We start from the raw sequence: 23,318 nt of genomic DNA, 5'->3' as shown, positions 1-23,318 counted from the left end.
TACCAGCACTCTCATTCATGTCCATGAACAAGCGAATAACTTTGTTACCATTTCACACACTGCCCTTATGCTGTAATGCAAACCATTCTGTATCCAAACCGAACTGGAAAATCGACGTCCATTAGCACAAAACAGTAACTTAAAATTCATAAATATATCATGAACCGTGTTGAATACACCACCAGTCTGCTTCAGTGTCACATTTGGCCCAGCAGTAAAAAAAATGGTTTCACACAAATTAAATTAATGTCCTTTTCCTGAAACTAACCAAGAGGTTTACATGCCCGAATACAGTCAAATCTGTCATATGGCAGTGTGAAGCAGGCAGGGTTGAGTACCCAAAATGCTGACTCATATGCAGGACTTAACTCCAAAACATAGCTTTATTGCTGGAAGTATGATTGCAGAAACCAAACTGGGAGAGACTAGAAAATGAACTAACAAGCAGAACACACAGCCGGCAAATGAGGGAGATCGTGACACCAGACTGCAGAAACTAAATACAGGAGTGAATCAGAGCAAAGTGAAAACAGATGGGGAACATAGCTGGCAACAATCTAACAGTCGAGACAGGGGGAAGCAAACCTGAACACGTATTGGATACTATCAAAGTAAAACAGGAAGTATGGGGAACACACACACTGAGACACAGACTGACGAAACCCAGGGCGAGAGAGCAAGGGACAAGAAAGTGCTGCTAAAAATATGAAAGTCTCAGCCACGCTCTCCAGTGCCAAAGTCCCTCCATCCAACCAGTACCCTGAGCAAAGACCACAACATCACTGTTTTACCAGCTGATAAGGGAAGATGCACCGTGGTCCTAAACACTACAGATTACCACACAAAGATCACTACTCTCCTCAGTGACAACAATACCTACGAAGCCCTAAAGCGAGACCCCACAAGCAGCTACAAAAAGAAAGTTATAGCTTGCCTTCAAGACTTTGAAAAGGACAAAATTATTGACCGCCTTACATATCACCGCCTTTACCCAGGGGATGCCATACCCTGCATCTATGGACTTCCTAAGATCCACAAGGAAGCTGTCCCACTCAGACCCATAGTCAGTAGCATAAACTCAGCCACTTATAACATTGCTAAACACCTTGCTACCATCCTTGCTCCTCTTGTGGGGAACACCCCACACCACATCAAGAACTCCACCGACTTCACCGACAAGGTCCAGAAACTTACCCTGGATCCAGATGAAACCATGGTGTCCTTTGATGTAGTCTCTCTCTTCACTTGCATACCCACCACGGAGGCCGTGGAGACTGTCAGAAAACGACTACAAGAAGACAGCTCCTTGGAGGACAGGACCAACTTCACACCCGATCAGATCTGCACACTGTTAGACCTCTGCCTCACCACTACATATTTCAAGTACAACGAAGGCTTTTACAGACAAAAACATGGCTGTGCCATGGGCTCCCCCGTGTCACCTATTGTAGCCAACCTTTACATGGAGGAAGTGGAAAGAAAGGCTCTTGGCTCTTTCAAAGGAAGAGTACCCAGCCACTGGTACAGATATGTGGACGACACCTGGGTCAAAATCAAGACACAAGAAGTGGAATCCTTCACTGCGCACATCAACGCTGTGGATAAAAACATCATGTTCACCAGGGAAGACACAAAGGACAACTGTCTGCCTTTCCTGGACTGCGCTGTGCACATTGAAGAGAACGGCAAACTCAACATCGAAGTTTACCGGAAGCCCACACACACGGACCAGTACGTCCTCTTTGACTCCCATCACCCTTTGGAACACAAACTTGGAGTAATCAGGACCCTACACCACCGGGCAGAACATGTTCCCTCTAAGCCTGAAGGAAAAAAGAAGGAACACACACATGTAAAGGAAGCACTCAAAACCTGCGGCTATCCTAAATGGGCGTTCTTAAAGTCAGCAAAGAGGCACAGAAAAGAAGACCAGACACCAGCGAGGGAGGATAAGAAGGACAGACACAACAACATTGTCATCCCCTATGTAGCCGGTGTATCAGAGAAACTCAGGAGAGTTTTCTCCAAGCATGACATCCCAGTGTATTTCAGACCCAGCAACACGCTCAGACAAAAACTGGTTCACCCGAAAGACAAAACGCCAAAACACAAACTTAACAATGTGGTGTATGCTGTACAGTGCAGCGAGGAATGCTCAGACCTCTACATTGGAGAGACCAAACAGGCATTTCACAAGCGCATGGCACAACACAGAAGAGCCACCTCCACAGGACAAGACTCAGCAGTCCATCTGCATCTTAAGGATAAAGGACACTCTTTCGAGGATGCCAATGTTCACATTTTGGACAGAGAGGACAGATGGTTTGAAAGAGGAGTGAAAGAAGCCATCTATGTCCACTGTGAGCGACCATCTTTGAACAGAGGCGGGGGTTTACGACACCAACTCTCTGCCATCTATAATCCAGTTTTGAGATCCCTTCCCAGACGCCTTAACGCCCACACACATCCTGGGCCATCTGACCTCAGGAATTCGCATGATAAGGTGGGGCCAGGTTTCACAATGAACACACCCGAAACTCTGGCTGATTGGGACCCACGCCCAGTTTCCCACCTTGGCTCAGGCGATTAGAGGATCATCAGGGGGTCCTTTTGTCCCTCTGTGGGGGTTTACTCCCACTAGGTTTATATCTGGGACTCTCCACCATTTGACCTTAGAACTGAAGAAGCTTCTCGGATGAGAGGTGAAACGTCTTCAAGCAACTTAAAGAAGTCCAGACGCTTTTCTTTGCAAGCTCCTTTGACTACGATGACCTGGATGACTGAGAACCTTCACAGACATGCTGCTAAAAATACTAAGTCTATGTAGTTCATACTTTAAAAGCACCTGCATATATAATAACACTGTGTTAAAATTGCAGTATTGATGTCCACACATATATTTAGATGTATACTGGGTTTTAAAATGAGGCCAGTCTTTTTTAAGTGAGGCTACTAAAGTCTAATCCTGAGCTGACTTTTCCCTCTCCTGAGCAGTGGACCAGTGTTTTGGCTTTGCCACTACATTGAGCAGATATGGCCATTTTCACAAAAGTCTAATATTGATCTATGGGACAGCAGCCCATTCCTATTTTGCCTTTACTGTATGGTTATCAGAAAAGAACCAGAGGCAGTGTGTGGATGGAGTAAAAGATGAAAAAGGTTTTTTGCTGGACTCTCTTAAAGCAGATTTTTTTTTAAATAAAATGATCGCAATGCACCATTTTAATGAAGTTCTTGTCATTGAAATCCATTTTAATAAGCTAGACTAAGGCAGAGCTACCACAGCGACAATCTCACTTGCACTGGACCTCAGAACGGGGAAATATTGCTCTCATTCCAGCTGCTTTGCCCATCTTTCTCTGAGTGATTCAGCTGTTTTGGATGGATTTATCAAGTGACTCGGAAAACTGCAAAAGAGTGAGAAGAGGATTGGGGAGGAGAGCTGATCAAGTGGTTTACTCTAATGAGGCCTGTCAACAGTGTTCTGCCTATAAACAAATAGGGTTGACAGATGACACAATGGCGGCAGTCGTTCCCTTCTCTCCAGTAAACCACCTGTCGATGTCGCTTTGGACTCCAGTAAATGTGTTGCTTTGTCAAAAAAGCTTACGGCCACTTTCTCTCTCTCGTTCTCGCTCACTGTCTCTCACACAATCAGTCTTGCTTGCTCTTCCACTTCTGTTAAACTCAGCCTCAAATTTTTTAGGGCATCGCAGAAAGTCATTAGTTATTATTTGCTTTGCTGTCTCTCTTCCCACACAGATGCTGTCACTTGACAGCTCTCTGCCTGTGCTCAAGAAATTATGAATTATGCCTGTGTCTCACTCTCTACAGGGACGGCAAATGGGAAGCACCAACCATAGAGTTTCTTCTTTGTTTATTGCGTTCTCAACCCCCACCCCCACCCCCCAAAAAAGACACCAACTCACGGCCTGTCAATCTTAACTACCACAGTTACCAAAATTGCACCGATTGCACCATATTGTGACAAACTGCCTAATTTGTATCAGCGTTTCAAGACTTGTGAGTTTCACAAAGAGAAAGAAGATCACTTTTTCTGTTGTTGTTGTCATTTGTATCCAGCAAAGTGGAGACCACCCACCATGAAATGTTCTCCATTTCTTAATTTTACCCCAAACACCAGCATGGAGTCATCGCCGTTGCCCCAATGCCATTCATTCGGGTTTGATTGGTATTCATTCAGAAGTCTGCTCAGTGCGTCGCAAGCTGTGCAGCCTCAGTATGAAGCTGTTTGACTTTAGTAAGAGCATGTCAGATTAAAATGTAATTCATCAGAGAGATTGGAGGCATAAGAGTCAGGGCAGGCTTTTGGTCTCTTGCAGTTCCCAGCACATTGCATATTTGGCTCTTTAATCCAGTGGTGGGTATAAGTCCCGGAGGCTCCAAAAGGCTCTGAGAAAACACATGTGACAGGCCCTAAGCCGATGACTCACATTAAATATGGGTGCTGTATACCCATTTGAAGCCATATGAGAGGATGGCAAACAACTGGGGGCTTGCAGCTTGTTGCCTAAGAGGATTTTCAAATAGACTGGATTTTTTTTTCCTCACATTCTTTTATGCATTCAAAATAATAAGAGCATTGTGCAGTTTGCTGTGGTCACATTGGGTTTTTGTGTTATATAATGTAGTATATTATCGTGGTGTCACTTGCACAGGAAGCCTCTATACATCGTTACGTGTAGTTCAGATTATTAATGCTAATTCTTCTATAGATGATTTAGCTTTCCATTCAGAACTAGAAACATACTGCATGGTTGCCCGGGGCTCTGTGTTTCTGCCAATTTCCTTAGTGATGCTAGCATAGAGAAGCAGAAAGCACTGATTTAGGAAGTGTGTCAGTCCTTCCTAAGAACTTGTGCATAACTAATCCCGTAAAACCCATTGATCACTGACACAAGCCTTTAGACATATCGAGATATCGATTACAGATTCTTAAAGATGCTTATTTAGCATACAGGGCTTTCCCTTTTAACTGCAGCTTAGCACATGACCTAAACAGAGGCCTATTTCCAGCCTATAAATGCTTCATTTAGACCTGACCCACATGAACACTGCTAATACTGGTACTCTCATGAAATCATATCAAAACCCAAGTTCTGAAGGTTCATTTTGGGCATCAGAATGGATGTAGGAAAGGCAATGCCAGTTGACCCACAAGTTCAGGCAGGCCCCAAAGTCAAGCTCTGCTGCAATCCCAGCAGATCAACTGATCTCAGTGCCAGCCCACATCAGCTGATAGTTTAGCTGATACATTTCTATGAAGCCACACAGGGCACACTATTTAACCTTGTGTTAGCCCGCCCACAATTGCTGCACGTCTGTGGGTCACTTTGCAGCCCATCTTTCATTTCTGATTCATTGGATTAAAATCTAAAGGGTTTAGGTGAAGTCTCATGCATTATGTATGCATGTCTCTATAATCTCCAAATACATTATGTACTCCTAGAGTAAATTAACCTGGTGTTATGAATAGTGCAAGTCCACCTAAAAAGGAACCAAGAGTTTCCCTTTGAGTGGGACCAGTTTGAAATTTTACTTTATCTCTGGTTTTGCAATTATTCTCACTTCTAATTGATTCGATTTAAGAAAAGCTCCTTTCTCTAAGATCCCAGAGGACTGACATTTTACATGTGTTTGCATGTCAGAGATTCCTTAACTTTAAAACGTAGCTATAGATCATGATAACATCTTGTATCATGCCGTTTTCTGAGTGAGGACAGTCCAGTTATGTTGTATTGAAGTTTCACCAGTAGTGCAGACACAGATCCCACAATATTTATCTTAAAATGAAATTAAACAATATAATATAAAGAAGTAAGAATATCGCACTACATTTTTAAAAGAAGACTAACAATTAGATGAGCGTTGTTTATTGAAGCTCGCATATTCTGCATTCTTTCCAGCCGAAGTGGAACTCTAACACAACACTTTTATGCTGATTACAGAAAGTTAAACACTTGCATTAATAATTTTGTTGGCATTAGTAATTGAAGGAGAAAACTAATTTGGATTTTTTTTTTCTAAATCTCTAATTGGCAGTAAAGACATTCTGATTCTGGTATTAGTGAATTAAACATACTGCAAAGGTATCAATGTCATTACTGCATGAAAAGAAAAATTACATGGTCACCAGATACCTGTATTTATGAAAAAAGTATTTAAATAATTGATGCAGCATCAGTAATTCTAAATAACGCATTGATCTATGTTGATTAGTTAAAAATTTCTAATTATTTAATACAAAAATAAAGTTAAAATACTATTTGCTAGTCTACAGTGTAATTCGAGAGTGGACTTAAAAATTAGCTCTCCCTCAAGAGTGACAAAAGAAAACAATAACACTGTGGACCAGTCACAGTTTCTTTATTAAGCTGTCCTCAAGTGAGATCCCCTAAAACAGCTAAAACCAGGAAGTAGAGTAGTTGAATGATTTATATTGTGAAGTTGAAGTTCACTTCAATTCAGTTTAATTGCAGTCTTATTTACACGACGACACTTGCCTAAAAGCACTTTATATGGTAAAGTAAAGACTCTATAACTCCTCCAAGATGTGTTAATCAATCTGGATAAAACTTGCTATATAAACTCCCTATGGGACCAGGATTATCAGTGTCTATGCAGCAATAATTAGTGGAGCGTGTGTGTCTGTGATCAAGTGTTCATCAAACAGGTATTACGATGGTACTTGTAACTGATTACTTGGCTTTAAACATAAAATATGTAGCTTACAAGAACAATAAATATGTATTTACTATTCATTTTTCATCTTTTGTTGTTTATGAACAGCCATTTTTGCCAACTGATTACAGGCTACTTATTCAAGTGTGTGTTTGGGTTTATAAAAAGTAGCCTGCGCTACTTTGTAAAAAGTGAAGCTGTCAGTGTTTTATTTTATTTCCAGAAGTCAATACCAATAGGGCTCTCCAGTTGCAGTCTTTTAAAATTGTTTTGTATCTTCATGATGTTTGCCTATCAATTTTTTTGCCTTGGAACAGTCAGTCTCCTATGTACGTTCTCCATCACTAGAACAAAGTCTTCATCTTAAATCGTTCGAAGAGGCAATCCTGTCCGATCCATTTTGCTATGTCTAGCTCTGTTGTTCTTTAGTGCTACGTCTGTACTTTGAAGCACTTACTTGAAATATTGCACACCAGCTTCATTTGCACTCAGTGACTGTCCTTGTCATTGGAGGCTTTCGATATCTGTGAGACTGAATAAAGTTGTTTGTTTTTAAATCAATTTCTTCTGACTTTTTATTCTCTCACCCACTCCCTTCTCTCACGTACACACACAAAAGTTGTCTCTGTTCTTCTGCTTCTTCCTCTCATCTAATATCTTGCTATAAGTATGCTACACTTATTCAAGTATGTGCTCATCTTTTTCATCTATATTTGACTTAATTTGAAAAAAAAAACTATTTCATTCACTACATGTTGAATGTCAGTCTTACAATCAAAGTGCAGCAGTGCTTTATATGTGAAATATGTAATAATTATATTTCCCGCAATATCGATCGATCGATCGATCGATATGGAACTTTTTGGATTGTATTAGAGATCAACTTCTATACCTGCTGCCAGTTAGATTTTTTCCTTAAGTGGTAGTACAGGAATCAAGAACCAGTTTTTGTAGAGAACCAGTTCCCAGTAGTCTACTTCCGTGGAATTGTTAGTCGTCTTTGTTCCTGATCCAGTTTATCCCACTTACTTGCACTGACACAATCAGCTGATTTCAGTTTGTATGCTGGAGGAGAAAAATAGTTGCACATTCTACAGCATGGATATGGATGTTTTATTTTTATTGCAGAAAAGGAAGAGAGGACGATGGTAAAGTGCAAACTGCATTCAGGACAGAAACAACTACATTATACTGCTAAGTCAACTTCGACTTTTTACAAGCACCTGTACAGACAACATGCTAATGCTAAGTTAGCCAAGATCTCATAGTGACATTAAATCTGAGTGAATGCTGACCCCACCCCAGCAACCAGACCCTGAAGCACAACAGGAAACTAATGGATGAGCAGTCAGGCTGCAGCCTCTGTTTCTACCTGTTCACAGTTCTACAGCAGAATGACTGTTGAGATCACTTTGAAGTCTCTTTGTGCTGGTTTTTATCTTTCGGTGTGTGTTGTTGGCTTTATGTTCCTACCTAAATACTGAGAGAAAGATCATATGTGTGTCCTCATTAGGACAGGAATTTGTGTTAGTGTGTGAGATTTGACCACACAGCATCTAATTAATTTGCATGAATGTAATGTATTTGATATGCTGCTTGGAGATGGTGGTGACTCTCATAGTTGCACCAGTGGGAACCCAATAAGAATTGATAATTAATCAAATTGATAAGCAATACAGATAATGCAATTGGAATCTCTAAATTCTTATCATTTCCCATTCCCAGTCCATGAACTGGAGGTTAAACTTAAGCTTATGTATTTAAGGACTAAAAATGCGCAGCCAGCCAGAAAGGACATCAAAGATGACTGACTTGGCTTCTTTTTTACTACACCTTCCAGGACATTTCCAAATCTGAAAGAAACAGTTAGAGAATACTGCTCTTTGAACAGCATGGAAAGCTGTGCTTACTAATTCAGAAAAAGAAGAAGAGACTTCATGGATGGAAGGATTGTGGTAAAATAAAAATAAAAAAAGTATCAAAAGGTATTTCTATAGCACATAAAATACAACAAAGTTGACCAAAGTGCTTCACAGTCGGTCAGAGCAATAGCATAAGACAGAATAAAAAAAAGAAACAGTTAAAAGGAGGGCAGAAAACAATATGACAATTGTTTGAAACAAAAACTAGCCATGAAATAACATACTAGTTTGGATCAAAAGCCAGAGTAAAATAATAAGTTTTAAGACGCAATTTAAAAGACTGGATGGACTCGGAGGAACGAATATAAGGAGGGAGGTTATTCCAGAGTCTGGGAGCTATGACAGCAAAGGCCCGATCACCTCTGGACTTCAGACGAGACCTCGGTTGCGTCAGGAGCATTTGATTGGAAGATCTAAGTGCCTTATTAGGGATAATAAGGCACAGTTATTGAAGGGAACGAAGGGCAGTTATTGGTCACTGAATATTTATTATTTATATTTATTTTGAATTTTTTCTGAATTCACTAAAAATACTTTCAAGTTCCCTGCAACATAAATTGCAACAATTTGTAGATCAAGGAAGTGCAACTGAAAAAGTATTTGCTTTTGGAACTGTACAGTGCATAAAAGGATCAAGTCCAGTTTTACCTGTTCACATTATGGTCTTATTAATAGTACAGTGACTCCCTGAGCTGTTCCTTTGTTTTAGATTTATGTCATGTTAGAAGTAACAAATATATTGCACATATGGCACATCTTCTTGTAACAAATGCCACAGATTCAAACAACTGGCAGAAACGTCTTAATAATTTTAGAAAATAATTAAACTTAACTTGATTCAGCACAGCACTTTAGGTGTTTTTCAGTGGTCCCAAATGCAGGGTAGCAAAACTCTAATTGAATCTAATCTAATCTAAGGTGTGCAACACTACACATAGGCACACGGAGTTGCTAACTCTCTTACCTTCTCTGTTGATCCAGGACTGAAGGTGCGTGAAGTGATGATCAACGTGTCACGCCAGCAGGTGGAAGATTTCCATGGCCCCGAGGACTACTGGTGTCTCTGTGTTGCCTGGAGCCACTTGGGCACATCCAAGAGTCGAAAGGCTACTGTTCGCATCGCTTGTGAGTTTGCAACTCTCCCCTAAGATGTGAAAATTTAGGGCATGAATTTTCAAGTTTATGTAAAAGAGAAATGGTATAAAGACTCAAAGTTTTAACAGCAAACTTGTGACTTTAGTGTTGGCTTGCAATCTTGATTGCAAGATTGAATGAAATGATTGAATAAACATACAACATATTTTAGAGAAGATGTTCATTAAACACAAAAGAACTATAGATGATAACCAATCATGCATATATGACTCTTCCATTTTATCTCAAAATCAGTCCTTTTCCTATACTGCAGGGTACTTCATGATGCTATAGATGTCACCACATTTGGTCCATAAATATGATTTATACTTTTATTTTGAGGGCATCTCCTCCAATTTACACATCAAAGTGTGTGCTGGGGAGTGCTAGTGCATATGTGGAAAAGGGGCATAAAGGCTTTTCTGTCTCCAAAGGGAGCCATGTGAAGTTTGATAAATGCGATGATACTTGTGTCAGCATTGTTTGTGGGAGAAGACTGCAAGATTGAAAATGAAAAATAATCTGGGGTTGTGGAGTTAGAAGAAAGGGGATTTACTGGGGCTCATCTCTGCTTGAGGCTAGAGGATAAGGATATATTAGCTGCTACTACCTTGACACAATGAAACCTCTGAGCAAACTGCCAGTGGTACCCAGGGTTTCTGGGTATTGTAGGCAAAAAGATATGTAAAGCTAAATCAATGGAGAACTCTTTAAATGGTTCTTGTAATGAGCTGCATGTAAGACCCATGGACTAAAACAAAGTTTACAAATATACAAACTACACTGCACAAGTTCAGCTGAGAAATGTAAAGGCTTGAACCTGCACAGACATCCAGCTGTTTCTTTGTCACTAATAGATCAACGGATAAAAGAGAGATGACATAAAATCCTCAAGCACATTGAATTATAGTATGACTAGCTCTCGGGTACTGGAAAAGTGATTTTTCCCCACATAGGTCTGTGTGATAGCTTTATAATGACATCAAATGACCACTCAGACCTCTCTGACATATGATTTACAGCATCTGTTCCCAACAAAGGACAACAACCCTGTTTCATTGGACCAAAATCTGTGACCATGGCAGCAAAAACTTTTTATCAAATGAATAATTAATTCCCACAAAATAATATTGTCTAACCAAATGGGACGCTTTTTTTATTTACAGCTACTGGTGTCCAGCAACCAATACTGTTTTCAATTTTTAGAGCTCAAATCTGAAGGTGTGGAGTGAAAAAGACATGTATTTGGCAAGGTTCATGTCTACTTGACACTGCTATGCTGGTAGAGGTAATGCCAGGATAACGTGAACTTCTGATGGAATCGTGGGCTGTATTCAGAACAAGCATAATGGCACTCACAGTCCAAGTTATGAAGCTTCAAGCTGAGTGCTTTTAATGTTGGTATTTGTAAATGAAAAGGGACAAACAAGGAGTGGGCTTCACTGAGAAACTGACAAACCACACTCTGCTTTGTCCTGGTTTTTGAGACTAATTAGAACAGTAGTAGCTGAATTGCTCTGTGGGTAATAAGGGCTCCTTTTTCAAAGAAAGAGGATGCTAGCTTAGTGGCCCATTATGTTAGCAAACAAAATTATAACCTTCAATCAAAAGTGATCTATTTTTTTGTTAACACTGGTTAAAAAGCATAGAAACACAGAAATACTGAGAGGTTCTGCTGAAAATGTACTTCCTTATCTTATAGTAAGACATTTCAGAGATTCACTGTGTAGTTAAAGGAGAGTTTCACCAGTCTGGCCCAACTCAGGTCAAAGTTTGCTGTATGTAAAGTGACTCTGACATTGATTTATTTATGCAGGCATGTACTCCAAGGGTCTATATATTTTTAAAAAAATACTAGTTAATACAGCATTATAATAACATGACCATGTTAAAACAAAATATTTGTGTGTCTCATGTTTTATTCAAGTTTTTTTAACCTTTGGTCCATTTGCTTACTTTATCTAAAGCAGTCTCTGAAGAAAATGTTGCACACTCCAACTTCAAAGTTGTAGCGACCAGTTGTATTTAAATAATGCCATATAACAAATTAACAAAACTATCTGGCAAATGATTTACAGTGTCTGTCCCCAAAGAGAGCGGAGTGTACAGACAACAGAGCCCTCTCCTTGGACCAAACTGTGCGAGCGCAACAAGCTGATTTTATCTTGAATTTGATTTTTTAGCAATGAAATAATCAATTCCCAACAAAATGCTCTCAAGTTAGACACAATCAGCTACTTTCAACCACTCCTGTCTGAGACCAATACTGCTGCATGTCAGTAACCTCTAGTTAGAGGTTACAGAATTTGTAAGCCAAGCGAAAGTCAAAATAAATTAAATACAGTAAGAAAGCAACATATTTCTTTTGTCCTTTGAGAGAAAAAAGCATATGTTTGGTGAATGACAGTAACTGTCGAGCTCTTTATCTACTGAGATTTGGGTGTCACTGTGTTTGCAGTCATTTTACACTGAGTGTAGCTGCCAGCTGAACTGAGGTTTTGACTGCAGGCTCAACACCTTCCCTCCTGTATGTGGATCTTTTACATGCAAGCAACCTCTTGTGATCCCAAGGGTTCATAAAAACCCATTCATAACTGAAGTGAAAATTTCAAAGGCACATTCCTGCTTTATGTTTTAACTGGTTTTCAGTGAATAGCTGCAGCGCAATAAGCTATCAAAGGCAGTTTGGAAAATGGGCCGAATAGGATCTGTCACTATTGTATGCACATGAGTGCCCAGGATGATCATAGCAATCCTGCTCACTTCATCCATCCAGCATATCCTTCAAACCACCTTGTTAACAGATTACCCAGCACAGGGCCATTGGATCCTCTCTATCGTATACAGGCTACATTGGATTTTGAAGGTCGTGGTGTGCAGAGGGGCAAGCCTGCGTGTTAGCTGCTAAAGGGAATTGAGGCCAGGCTGACCGTGACACTTGACACCTGACAGCAGCCTCTTATCTCCCCATACAGACCTGAGGAAAAACTTTGAGCAGGACCCCCAGGGGAAGGAGGTCCCAATCAATGGGATGATCGTTCTGCACTGTCGTCCTCCGGAGGGAGTGCCCGCTGCAGAGGTAAGTCCGCTGCTCCTCAGCTCCGCCTGTCCCAAAAGAGAAGAAGCTTATACTCCCACTGAGCAGAAAACATACGCATCAGAGCGGATACTTATTCTGTGAGAGTAGCTCTGTGCCACTCAGAAAGTCGATTCTACCTTCAGCTCCGCTTTCCCTGACCTTTAAGAGATTGATATAGTTGTGTTTAGAAACTAGTGATAAGTGCACATAAATATTTGGACACAAAGGCACTGGCTTCAAAGTCAGCTAGACACCTCCTGATGAAGAGGATTCACAATATAGCTTTTAATCCAAACCTCTATCCACAATGTTGTCAATAAGATCTACACATCAGCCTTTCACATGTTCTCTTAGCCATGCAAACCAGAAACATCTGGCTTCAAATGCAGAAGTGGGATGTTGCTCCCTGTCCTCCTGGGTTCTATTGTTTGATCTGTCAGCTTCTACTGCGTGCTCATAAAAGGGTTGATTGTGCCTTGCGGTTACTATATGGATATTCAGGATAGGGATTGCACCACTGCACCTAAGAAATTATTTACAAAGAACAGTGGATATTTTTCACTTGTCTGTTATCTGGGCTGAGTTTATTTACATGCACATCGTGTCCCATTTTCTCCCTCAAAGTCTGTTCCTGGGGAGGCTCATATATTACAATTACCATGAGAAACTTCATTAGTTATGGCTTTGATATGATCGCGACCTCTGATCTTCCGCAGCTTTCATTAGTAAATCATAAGAAGACATATGCACCATACTCCAAGAGACAAAAGTAAATCTTTCTTTTCCATATAGCTCGAGTCTTTCTCAAACAAAACTGTCATATTGGTACCAACTGTGTTGTCTTTCTTTGTCATGAATAACGACATAGTTTGGTTTCTAGCGGACGTAAGTCTCATACAGCATTTATCCCTTCTAAAGCTGAGCAATTGCCAGTAGGGCCAAGAACACATTCAGGTTTTCAAGGGTAAGTTCATATCATACCTGTATATCATCTTTTTTCATAACTTTGAAAAATTAATCATATGTGATCTACCTGTGTTGTTGAATGTCCTCAGGTTTCCTAAAGATTGGATTTCATCCATATTACAAACTCCTGATCCACATTATTTGTTACATTTACTTCAGCATGCAGATTATCAACATGTTTTACTGACAGCAAAAAATCTCAAGACGCGGTCACAGCAACAACTTGGCTTTATGTCTTATGCATTTCTTCATCACGTTAAACTTTCTTGACACAGTAATCAAAGTGAAACATATATATCTGCTAATTACTTTTTATGAGTTTAAGCTCAAGAGCACATCACGACCGCGTAGGTGTTCTGATAAGATTTGATTATCTGTATTTATGCTATAATTAGATAGCACACTGACTGCCATCAGATCCTTGCTATGTAGGTGTGGTGTAATTACAGTTTTGTTTCCACCAAATGTCCACCAAAACCATAACCACTTATTTAGTTAGACCTTTTTTTTATTCTAAGCAGGTGCTTTTATCACAGATACAAGGCCTTGGCTTAATAATCAGCCCATCAGTCATAGTAGTTATTGTTGTGACCCATATATTTTTCCACCATGTTCTGTTTTGTGGTCCTCAGCTTCAGCTGACAAGTTTCCAGGTCCTCTAAGATCTGTCAGTATATGATACAGTGTTCTGGCTACAATGTTTGAGTAAAGGAGTAAATTCATGTCTTCAGAAACCTCCATTTTTTGGACAGGTTAAAGCTGATTACTGCAATAAAAGTCAATAACCTAGTAGACTATATTTGTTTAATCTTTTATTTTCTAGCATTTTATACATCATATTATTAAATTGTTATTTGAGAACATATTTCTGTTGTTTTCTGAGTTTCTGACTTTGTATACATAAATGTGGCCAGTAAAAGTAAGAGCATGTGAACATTTAGATAGATGGTGCAAGTCCCTGTCATCTTTTTGCTAACACTTAATTATAAGGGTTTAACTGTAACTGGATGTTTGTCTTTTAATGTCTGTTACTTGATGACCCTGATAACAAGTCAGGTGAAGCTCAGGATCAGGTCTAGGTCAGATAACAGTCAGACAATATTGTTATAAAGTTTTTAAAGGACACCTATATGCTCTCTTGGATTTTTTGTCATATGTTCCGTTATACCAGTGAGCTCCATCTCTGAACATGTTTTTTCTAATCTTGGCTCTTTATGATGTCAGTAAGAGCAGATTTCCCTGATATAGTCACCTCAGGTGTGCTCTAGATGCGAGCACAACAGTCGCACCCATACTCTTTCTTCTGAACCTTCTGTTTATGAGGGGCAACCAATCTGAACAAAGTTGCCTTAAAAGAAGTTGGGATGGAGTTGAAAAGGCTTGTTTTAAGGTGAGGATGAATAGGGGAACTGCACCAAGTGTCAGTATATCATAAAAAAGGATTATTTGAACTGTGTATCAAGCAGAGCTACTCTAAGATCCACAGAGGATGCCATCGCCCACGTCCTACACACCACTCTCAGCCATGTGGACAAGAAACAGGGTAACTATGTGCGAATGCTGTTTGTTGATTACAGTTCAGCGTTTAACACAATAGTGCCCTGCAGACTGTTCACAAAGCTGAGGGATCTGGGACTTAACAGCCATCTGTGTGCATGGGTGTTGGACTTCCTCACTGGCAGAACTCAGGTGGTGAGGGTGGGCAGGTGCTTCTCCAACAGCATCACCATCAACACAGGAGCACCTCAGGGATGTGTCCTCTCGCCATTGCTCTACTCCCTCTACACTTCAGACTGTGTGGCCACCCATGGCTCCAACACCATTGTGAAGTTTGCTGACGACACAGTGGTGTTGGGTGCCATCTCCAACAACGATGAGACGGCCTACATGGATGAAGTGAAGAATCTGGCATCATGGTGCCAGGACAACCACCTCCAGCTGAACGTCAGCAAGACCAAGGAGCTGGTGGTGGACTTCAGAAGGAGTCAGCACAGAGACTACAAGCCCATTATCATCAATGGAGCTCCAGTGGAGAGGGTGCAGTCCTTCAAGTATCTTGGTGTCCACATCTCCTCAGACCTGACATGGGCTGCCCATATTCAGGTCCAGACCAAAAAGGCTAGGCAGCGCCTGTATCACCTACGACAACTGAGGAAGTTCAGGGTCTCTCCAAAGATCCTCAGGATTTTCTATACAGGCGCTGTGGAGAGCATCCTCACACAGAACATGACATGGTGGTTTGGGAACAGCTGTGTGAAGGACCAAAAAGCTCTCCAGAGAGTGATCCGTACAGCAGAACGCTGCTGCAGGATTGCTCTCCCCCCGCTTCAGGACACCTACACCAGGAGATGCCGGACTAGAGCAGCGCAGATACTGAAGGACCCGTCCCATCCTGGCAACAAACTGTTCCAACTTCTGCAATCTGGTAGAAGGTTCCGCATCATCCGGGCAAGGACAGAGAGACTCAAGAGGAGCTTCTATCCCCAAGCCATCCGGGCCCTAAACACACACACCTGCCCTCTCACATCATCTATAATTGACTGAGACAGGACTCTTCCAGACACTAAACCAACGCACAATGTACATTTCAATTCCTTTAATTTTAAATATGTTTATATTGTCTATCCTGTAAAATAGTCAGATGTCTATTCATATTAATGTACAGAATTCACCTGCTTGCTGCTACTACTGCACATTCACCCAATGTATAAAAAAACACCCAGCACGCCCCTGCGGGCGGTTTATCCTTCAAGCTCGGGTCCTCTACCAGAGGCCTGGGAGCTTGAGGGTCCTGCGCAGTATCTTAGCTGTTCCCAGGACTGCGCTCTTCTGGACAGAGATCTCCGATGTTGTTCCCGGGATCTGCTGGAGCCACTCGCCTAGCTTGGGAGTCACCGCACCTAGTGCTCCGATTACCACGGGGACCACCGTTACCTTCACCCTCCACATCCTCTCGAGCTCTTCTCTGAGCCCTTGGTATTTCTCCAGCTTCTCGTGTTCCTTCTTCCTGATATTGCTGTCATTGGGAACCGCTACATCGATCACTACGGCTGTCTTCTTCTGTTTGTCTACCACCACTATGTCCGGTTGGTTAGCCACCACCATTTTGTCCGTCTGTATCTGGAAGTCCCACAGGATCTTAGCTCGGTCATTCTCCACCACCCTTGGGGGCATCTCCCATTTTGACCTCGGGACTTCTAGGTTATACTCGGCACAGATGTTCCTGTACACTATGCCGGCCACTTGGTTATGGCGTTCCATGTATGCCTTGCCTGCTAGCATCTTGCACCCTGCTGTTATGTGCTGGATAGTCTCTGGGGCATCTTTACACAGCCTGCACCTGGGGTCTTGCCTGGTGTGATAGACCCCAGCCTCTATGGATCTTGTACTCAGAGCTTGTTCTTGTGCTGCCATGATTAGTGCCTCTGTGCTGTCTTTCAGTCCAGCTTTGTCCAGCCACTGGTAGGATTTCTGGATATCAGCCACCTCCTCTATCTGCCGGTGGTACATACCGTGCAGGGGCCTGTCCTTCCATGATGGTTCCTCGTCTCCCTCCTCTTTCTTGGGTTTCTGCTGCCTGAGGTATTCACTGAGCATTCGGTCAGTTGGGGCCATCTTCCCAATGTATTCTTGGATGTTCCTTGTCTCATCCTGGACTGTGGTGCTGACACTCACCAGTCCCCGGCCCCCTTCCTTCCGCTTAGCGTACAGCCTCAGGGTGCTGGACTTGGGGTGAAACCCTCCATGCATGGTCAGGAGCTTTCTTGTCTTTATGTCAGTGGCTTCTATCTCCTCCTTTGGCCAGCTTATTACCCCAGCAGGGTACCTGATCACGGGCAGGGCGTATGTGTTGATGGCCCGGATCTTGTTCTTACCATTCAGCTGACTCCTCAGGACTTGCCTGACCCTCTGCAGGTACTTGGTGGTTGCAGCCTTTCTAGCGGCCTCTTCATGGTTCCCATTTGCCTGCGGGATCCCCAGGTACTTGTAACTGTCCTCTATGTCTGCAATGTTGCCTTCTGGTAGTTCAATCCCCTCAGTTCTGACTACCTTCCCTCTCTTTGTTACCATCCGACTACACTTCTCCAGTCCGAACGACATTCCAATGTCATTGCTGTATAGCCTGGTAGTGTGGATCAGTGAATCGATGTCTCGTTCACTCTTGGCATACAGCTTGATGTCATCCATGTACAGGAGGTGGCTGACAACTGCTCCGTTCCGTAGTCGGTATCCGTAGCCAGTCTTGTTAATGATCTCACTGAGGGGGTTCAGGCCTATGCAGAACAGCAGTGGGGACAGAGCATCTCCTTGGTAGATCCCGCACTTGATGGTAACTTGTGCTATGGGCTTGGAGTTGGCCTCTAGTGTTGTACGCCACATCCCCATTGAGTTCCTGATGAAGGCTCTTAGGGTCCCATTGATCTTGTACAATTCTAGGCATTCCAGTATCCAGCCGTGGGGCATTGAGTCATAGGCCTTCTTGTAATCAATCCAGGCAGTGCACAGGTTGGTCAGTCTGGTCTTGCAGTCTCGGCTGATTGTTCTGTCTACCAGTAGCTGGTGTTTTGCACCTCTGGTATTCTTGCCAATTCCTTTCTGTGTCCCGCTCATGTATTGACCCATGTGCCTGTTCATCTTAGCCGATATGATGCCTGACAGGAGCTTCCATGTAGTACTGAGGCAGGTTATTGGTCGGTAGTTGGAGGGGACAGGTCCCTTCTTGGGGTCCTTGGGGATCAGGACCGTCCGGCCTTCAGTTAGCCATTCCGGGTGTCTTTCGTTAACTAGCAGCTGGTTCATTTGTGCTGCCAGACGCTCGTGGAGTGCAGTCAGCTTCTTCAGCCAGTAGGCGTGAACCATGTCGGGCCCTGGTGCTGTCCAACTTTTCATACTGGAGACCCTTTCTTGGATATCTGCCACTGTGATGGTTACTGGACCCTGTTCAGGGAGGTCGCTGTGGTCTGCCCTCAGATCCTCTAGCCACTGAGCATTGCCGTTATGGGTTGCATCCTTCTCCCATATGCTCTTCCAGTATTGCTCCGTCTCCAGCCTTGGTGGTGCTGTTCTCTTATTGTTCCCTTGCCACTGAGAGTACACCTTTGCTGGTTCTGTGGAGAACAGCTGGTTTATTCTCCTGCCTTCTATCTCTCTGGTGTACCTCCTTATGTGCTGGATTGTATATATATATATATATATATATATATATATATATATATATATATATATATATATATATATAAATATATATATATATATATAACAAACACCCAGCACGCCCCTGCGGGCGGTTTATCCTTCAAGCTCGGGTCCTCTACCAGAGGCCTGGGAGCTTGAGGGTCCTGCGCAGTATCTTAGCTGTTCCCAGGACTGCGCTCTTCTGGACAGAGATCTCCGATGTTGTTCCCGGGATCTGCTGGAGCCACTCGCCTAGCTTGGGAGTCACCGCACCTAGTGCTCCGATTACCACAGGGACCACCGTTACCTTCACCCTCCACATCCTCTCGAGCTCTTCTCTGAGCCCTTGGTATTTCTCCAGCTTCTCGTGCTCCTTCTTCCTGATATTGCTGTCATTCGGAACCGCTACATCGATCACTACGGCCATCTTCTTCTGTTTGTCTACCACCACTATGTCCGGTTGGTTAGCCACCACCATTTTGTCCGTCTGTATCTGGAAGTCCCACAGGATCTTAGCTCGGTCATTCTCCACCACCCTTGGGGACATCTCCCATTTTGACCCCGGGGCTTCAAGGTTATATTCGGCACAGATGTTCCTGTACACTATGCCGGCCACTTGGTTATGGCGTTCCATGTATGCCTTGCCTGCTAGCATCTTGCACCCTGCTGTTATGTGCTGGATTGTCTCTGGGGCATCTTTACACAGCCTGCACCTGGGGTCTTGCCTGGTGTGATAGACCCCAGCCTCAATGGATCTTGTGCTCAGAGCTTGTTCTTGTGCTGCCATGATTAGTGCCTCTGTGCTGTCTTTCAGTCCAGCTTTGTCCAGCCACTGGTAGGATTTTTGGATATCAGCCACCTCCTCTATCTGCCGGTGGTACATACCGTGCAGGGGCCTGTCCTTCCATGATGGTTCCTCGTCTCCCTCCTCTTTCTTGGGTTTCTGCTGCCTGAGGTATTCACTGAGCACTCGGTCAGTTGGGGCCATCTTCCCAATGTATTCTTGGATGTTCGTTGTCTCATCCTGGACTGTGGTGCTAACACTCACCAGCTGTTACCTCTAAAGAGCATTTTGTTGTTATTATTATATTTTTTGCTTCAAGCATTTAAATCATGGTTAGAGCCAACTTAAATGGAGGCTCCCAGGGAGATGGAGGACACGTTTCATACACAGTGACCTGCAGTACTCACTCATCAGGGCAAATAGTGTTCAAATGTCACCAAATACACATTTGGCACCAAATGTCCATTCCTCTTATTTTTATGTAGACTTGCAATAATCAGCATGAACAATATATGTGTGACTGCTGTGTGCAGGAAACAGATTTAGGCAGAGGTCAGCTTCTGGCCCCGCACTGTCTAAATGATTCAACATGAAAATGGAGGAGTGATGTCATTTCAGTGCTGCAGAACCCACGGCGTGGATAAAAATAGGTGAATCCGTGCGGCTCAGACCGAATCGCAATGTCCCATCTAGTCCTTTGTCAACACAAATGAGCCCGGCCACAAGAGATGGGAGTGAATAATGTAGGGAGCACAGGGCAGATATCTTCAGCCCAGTCGATTTCAGCGCACCTTGTCCATGAAATATTGAGATGGCGTCCGTGAGTGCGCTAGTATGAGGTTTCAGTGACTGCAGCTGCAGGATGGCTGCTGCTGTGGTAGGACCAATAGGATGCGAGAATGCAGTTTGAAGTGCGGCGCATAGGCTGTGTTTGGGAATCAACCTCGTCAGCAAGGATGTCAGTGTGAGCTAATGAGTCTCCAGTCACTCGCGGTGGAATCATTTTGCATTATGTGGTTACAACAGTTTATTTAGGCTGGAGTCTGACACTGAGCAGGAAGGTCTCCTGCACTCTGGAGATCTTTATTTGCACGAGGGAGGGGCCATGGCAGATGTCCTGTAGTCCACCTCCTTTTCTGTCGTTTAGTTATTCCTCCTACTCTGTAACAGTCAGCATTGTTTGTCTTTTCTGTTTCTTTCATTTATGTACAGAAACCCCTCTAAAACCATGAATACATAATTATGTATGATGAAGAAAAGCACTGACCTGACATTAGTTTGGCTTTGTTAACTCATTCACTGCCATTGAAAAACTTACGTTGACTGCCATTGACGTCTATAGACGTCAATTACGTTTTCAATGGGAGGGGCTAGAATACAACCTCGGGCAGCTTGTCAGTGAACTGCTTGAAATGTATTTTTCACAAAAAGCTCGTTTTCTCCCTTTTTTTGGTCAAAACAGGCATTTTTGGTGGAACCCACCTCTCTTCTACAGCTGATTACTAAAGAATGGAAAATGGTAGAAACAAGTTTTTTTTTTTGGATGGAAGAAGAGAGTCTGTTCTTCATTTTGGTAGGTTCAGCGTTTATGTGATCATAACACACAGTTTTCTGTGGCTCTTCAAAAATGAGTAAAAATGCTCAAAAACCCTGGCAGTGAATGAGTTAAGTAGTTATGAAAACATAATACAGCAGTGTCCTTTTTAATTGTGAAAACCTGTACAAAGACAGTTAAGTTCCTCATTGAAAAGGTGCAGTAGGTCAAGTGGAAGATTAAAGTTGTTGCATCTAGGCTGAGTGGTTTTATATCTCTGGGGCTCAAAATTTGCATGTTAGACAACACAGTGCTTGCTGAAACTTTTGATTGGGGGAGCTTGTGTTGTGGCTGTGAACAGTCAGACAGGAAGCTCCGCTGACACAACGCAGTTTTACCTCTCTAGATCACTTTCTTTGGAAATATAGTGTGCACCTGAGTCTTTCTAGTTATTATTATTGCCATACTTCAGTCTAAATCAAATCTAATTCTGTAAGACAGAATTTATATATTTATTTTTATGCAAAAACATTCCCATATAGACAAATTATGCTTTCTCTTTTGTTTGAGTAAAAAGAAATGTGATAAATGATCATACAAATGCATAATGTTAACTACAATCCTTTAAATCTCAGCAACTTGTGAGAAGTCAGCAAGTTTAAGTTTCTAATTAAGAAATTGTAGAAAACAGATAATGAGACACTGATACCTCCAGGTAGTGTTTGGTAAAATTAAATGTTGGCCTTAGAAGGAAAACGGTTCCTTTTCTTTCCCCAATTAAGAATATTCCCTTAACCATGAATACATTTAAAACTTTTTTTTATTTTTTTATTGTTTGTTTCCTTTAATGAGCTCTAACCTTTCAGACTTTCCACTGCATTTGAGGAGTCAAAAACCTTCAGATGTGGCAGTGGTTATCACTAGGTGTAAAGCTAGTGATAAAAATATAACTCCATGGAAGTTGTCATATTTGAGCTGAGTTACAAAGGTGGCCTGTAGTGACAAATAGAGAGCGGTAAATATTACGATATCTTAGTTTTCCATTGACTTGCACTAATAAAGATTATTTTCATCCAAATAAGGTATGTGCTTTTGCAATAGAACGAGGAAAAAGGAAGACACAAACCAATGAATCAACCAGCCAAACAGTCTGCATGTGGACCATTTGTAGCCTGTTTTAGGTTCCTCTTATCAATTACCCTTTGATCAACATATTCACTCAAAGACTGAAAAAAAGAAAAAGAACGGTGGAAATAACCAAAACATGGATACTTTGATTTTTAAGCATATTACTGTTTTAGCAAAGCAGTACATTAGCATTGTGGTTAGCACTGTTGCCTCACAGCAAGAAGGTCCTGCGTTCAATTCCACCATCACCATTATTCTGTGTGGAGCATGTTTTCCCCATGTTTTGTGGGTTCTCTCCGGGTACTCTGGCTTCCTCCCACAGTCCATAGACATGCAGTTAGTGGGGACATGTTTATTGGAAACGAATAGTTATGTCTATAACTTCTGTTCCCTTTCAGTCGATTCACTCGGTACAACACATAAGTATGGGATATCACGCCCTCGCGTGTCCTGGCTGAAGAAACCTTTAATCACGCCTTTAAGGCAGATGACGTGTGATGACACGCGCACGGCCCCGCCTGCACATATAGCCGCTGTCATCACAGTCATCCCTCAGTTCGATAGCCGCTCAGTGGGGCCACCTTGTGTTGTACCTCGTTCCTCTCCTTCAGGGAACAGAAGTTATAGACATAACTATTCGTTCCCTTTCAGTCGATTCACTCGGTACAACACATAAGTATGGGACATATATACACGCCCCACAGAGCAGCCACCGAACCGGAATCGGACCACCACATCCTTAGTGAGTGGTAGACCCAGCAGAAAGGACAGCATGAGCCACCGAAGGGGCTGTAACGTCCAACCGATAAAACCGCACAAAAGTGTGCGTTGATGCCCAACTAGCTGCTGCACAAATATCAGCTACAGGCACCCCTTTAAAAAGAGCCCATGAGG

At 42.4% G+C, this 23,318-nt stretch overlaps 1 protein-coding gene across 2 annotated transcripts in view; it reads left to right on the top strand.

Annotated features, from left to right (window-relative positions):
• Positions 1 to 23,318, top strand: part of LOC146562113 (netrin receptor UNC5D-like) — a 300,501-nt gene that overhangs the window by 149,299 nt on the left and 127,884 nt on the right. For both annotated transcript variants that reach the window (XM_085293595.1, XM_085293593.1), the window contains exons 3-4: positions 9,606 to 9,749; positions 12,734 to 12,837. In XM_085293595.1, coding sequence (XP_085149721.1) covers positions 9,606 to 9,749; positions 12,734 to 12,837 — 248 coding nt within the window. The remainder of the gene's footprint in view (positions 1 to 9,605; positions 9,750 to 12,733; positions 12,838 to 23,318) is intronic.

This window comes from Mchenga conophoros, linkage group LG12 (assembly GCF_057382185.1).
Source record: "Mchenga conophoros isolate Kocher_MC1m ecotype Shallow Benthic linkage group LG12, M_conophoros_male_GT1.1, whole genome shotgun sequence".
Classification (NCBI taxonomy): Eukaryota; Metazoa; Chordata; class Actinopteri; order Cichliformes; family Cichlidae; genus Mchenga; species Mchenga conophoros.
Note: the sequence above shows the minus strand (reverse complement) of the source record. Positions and strands in the feature narration are given on the sequence as shown.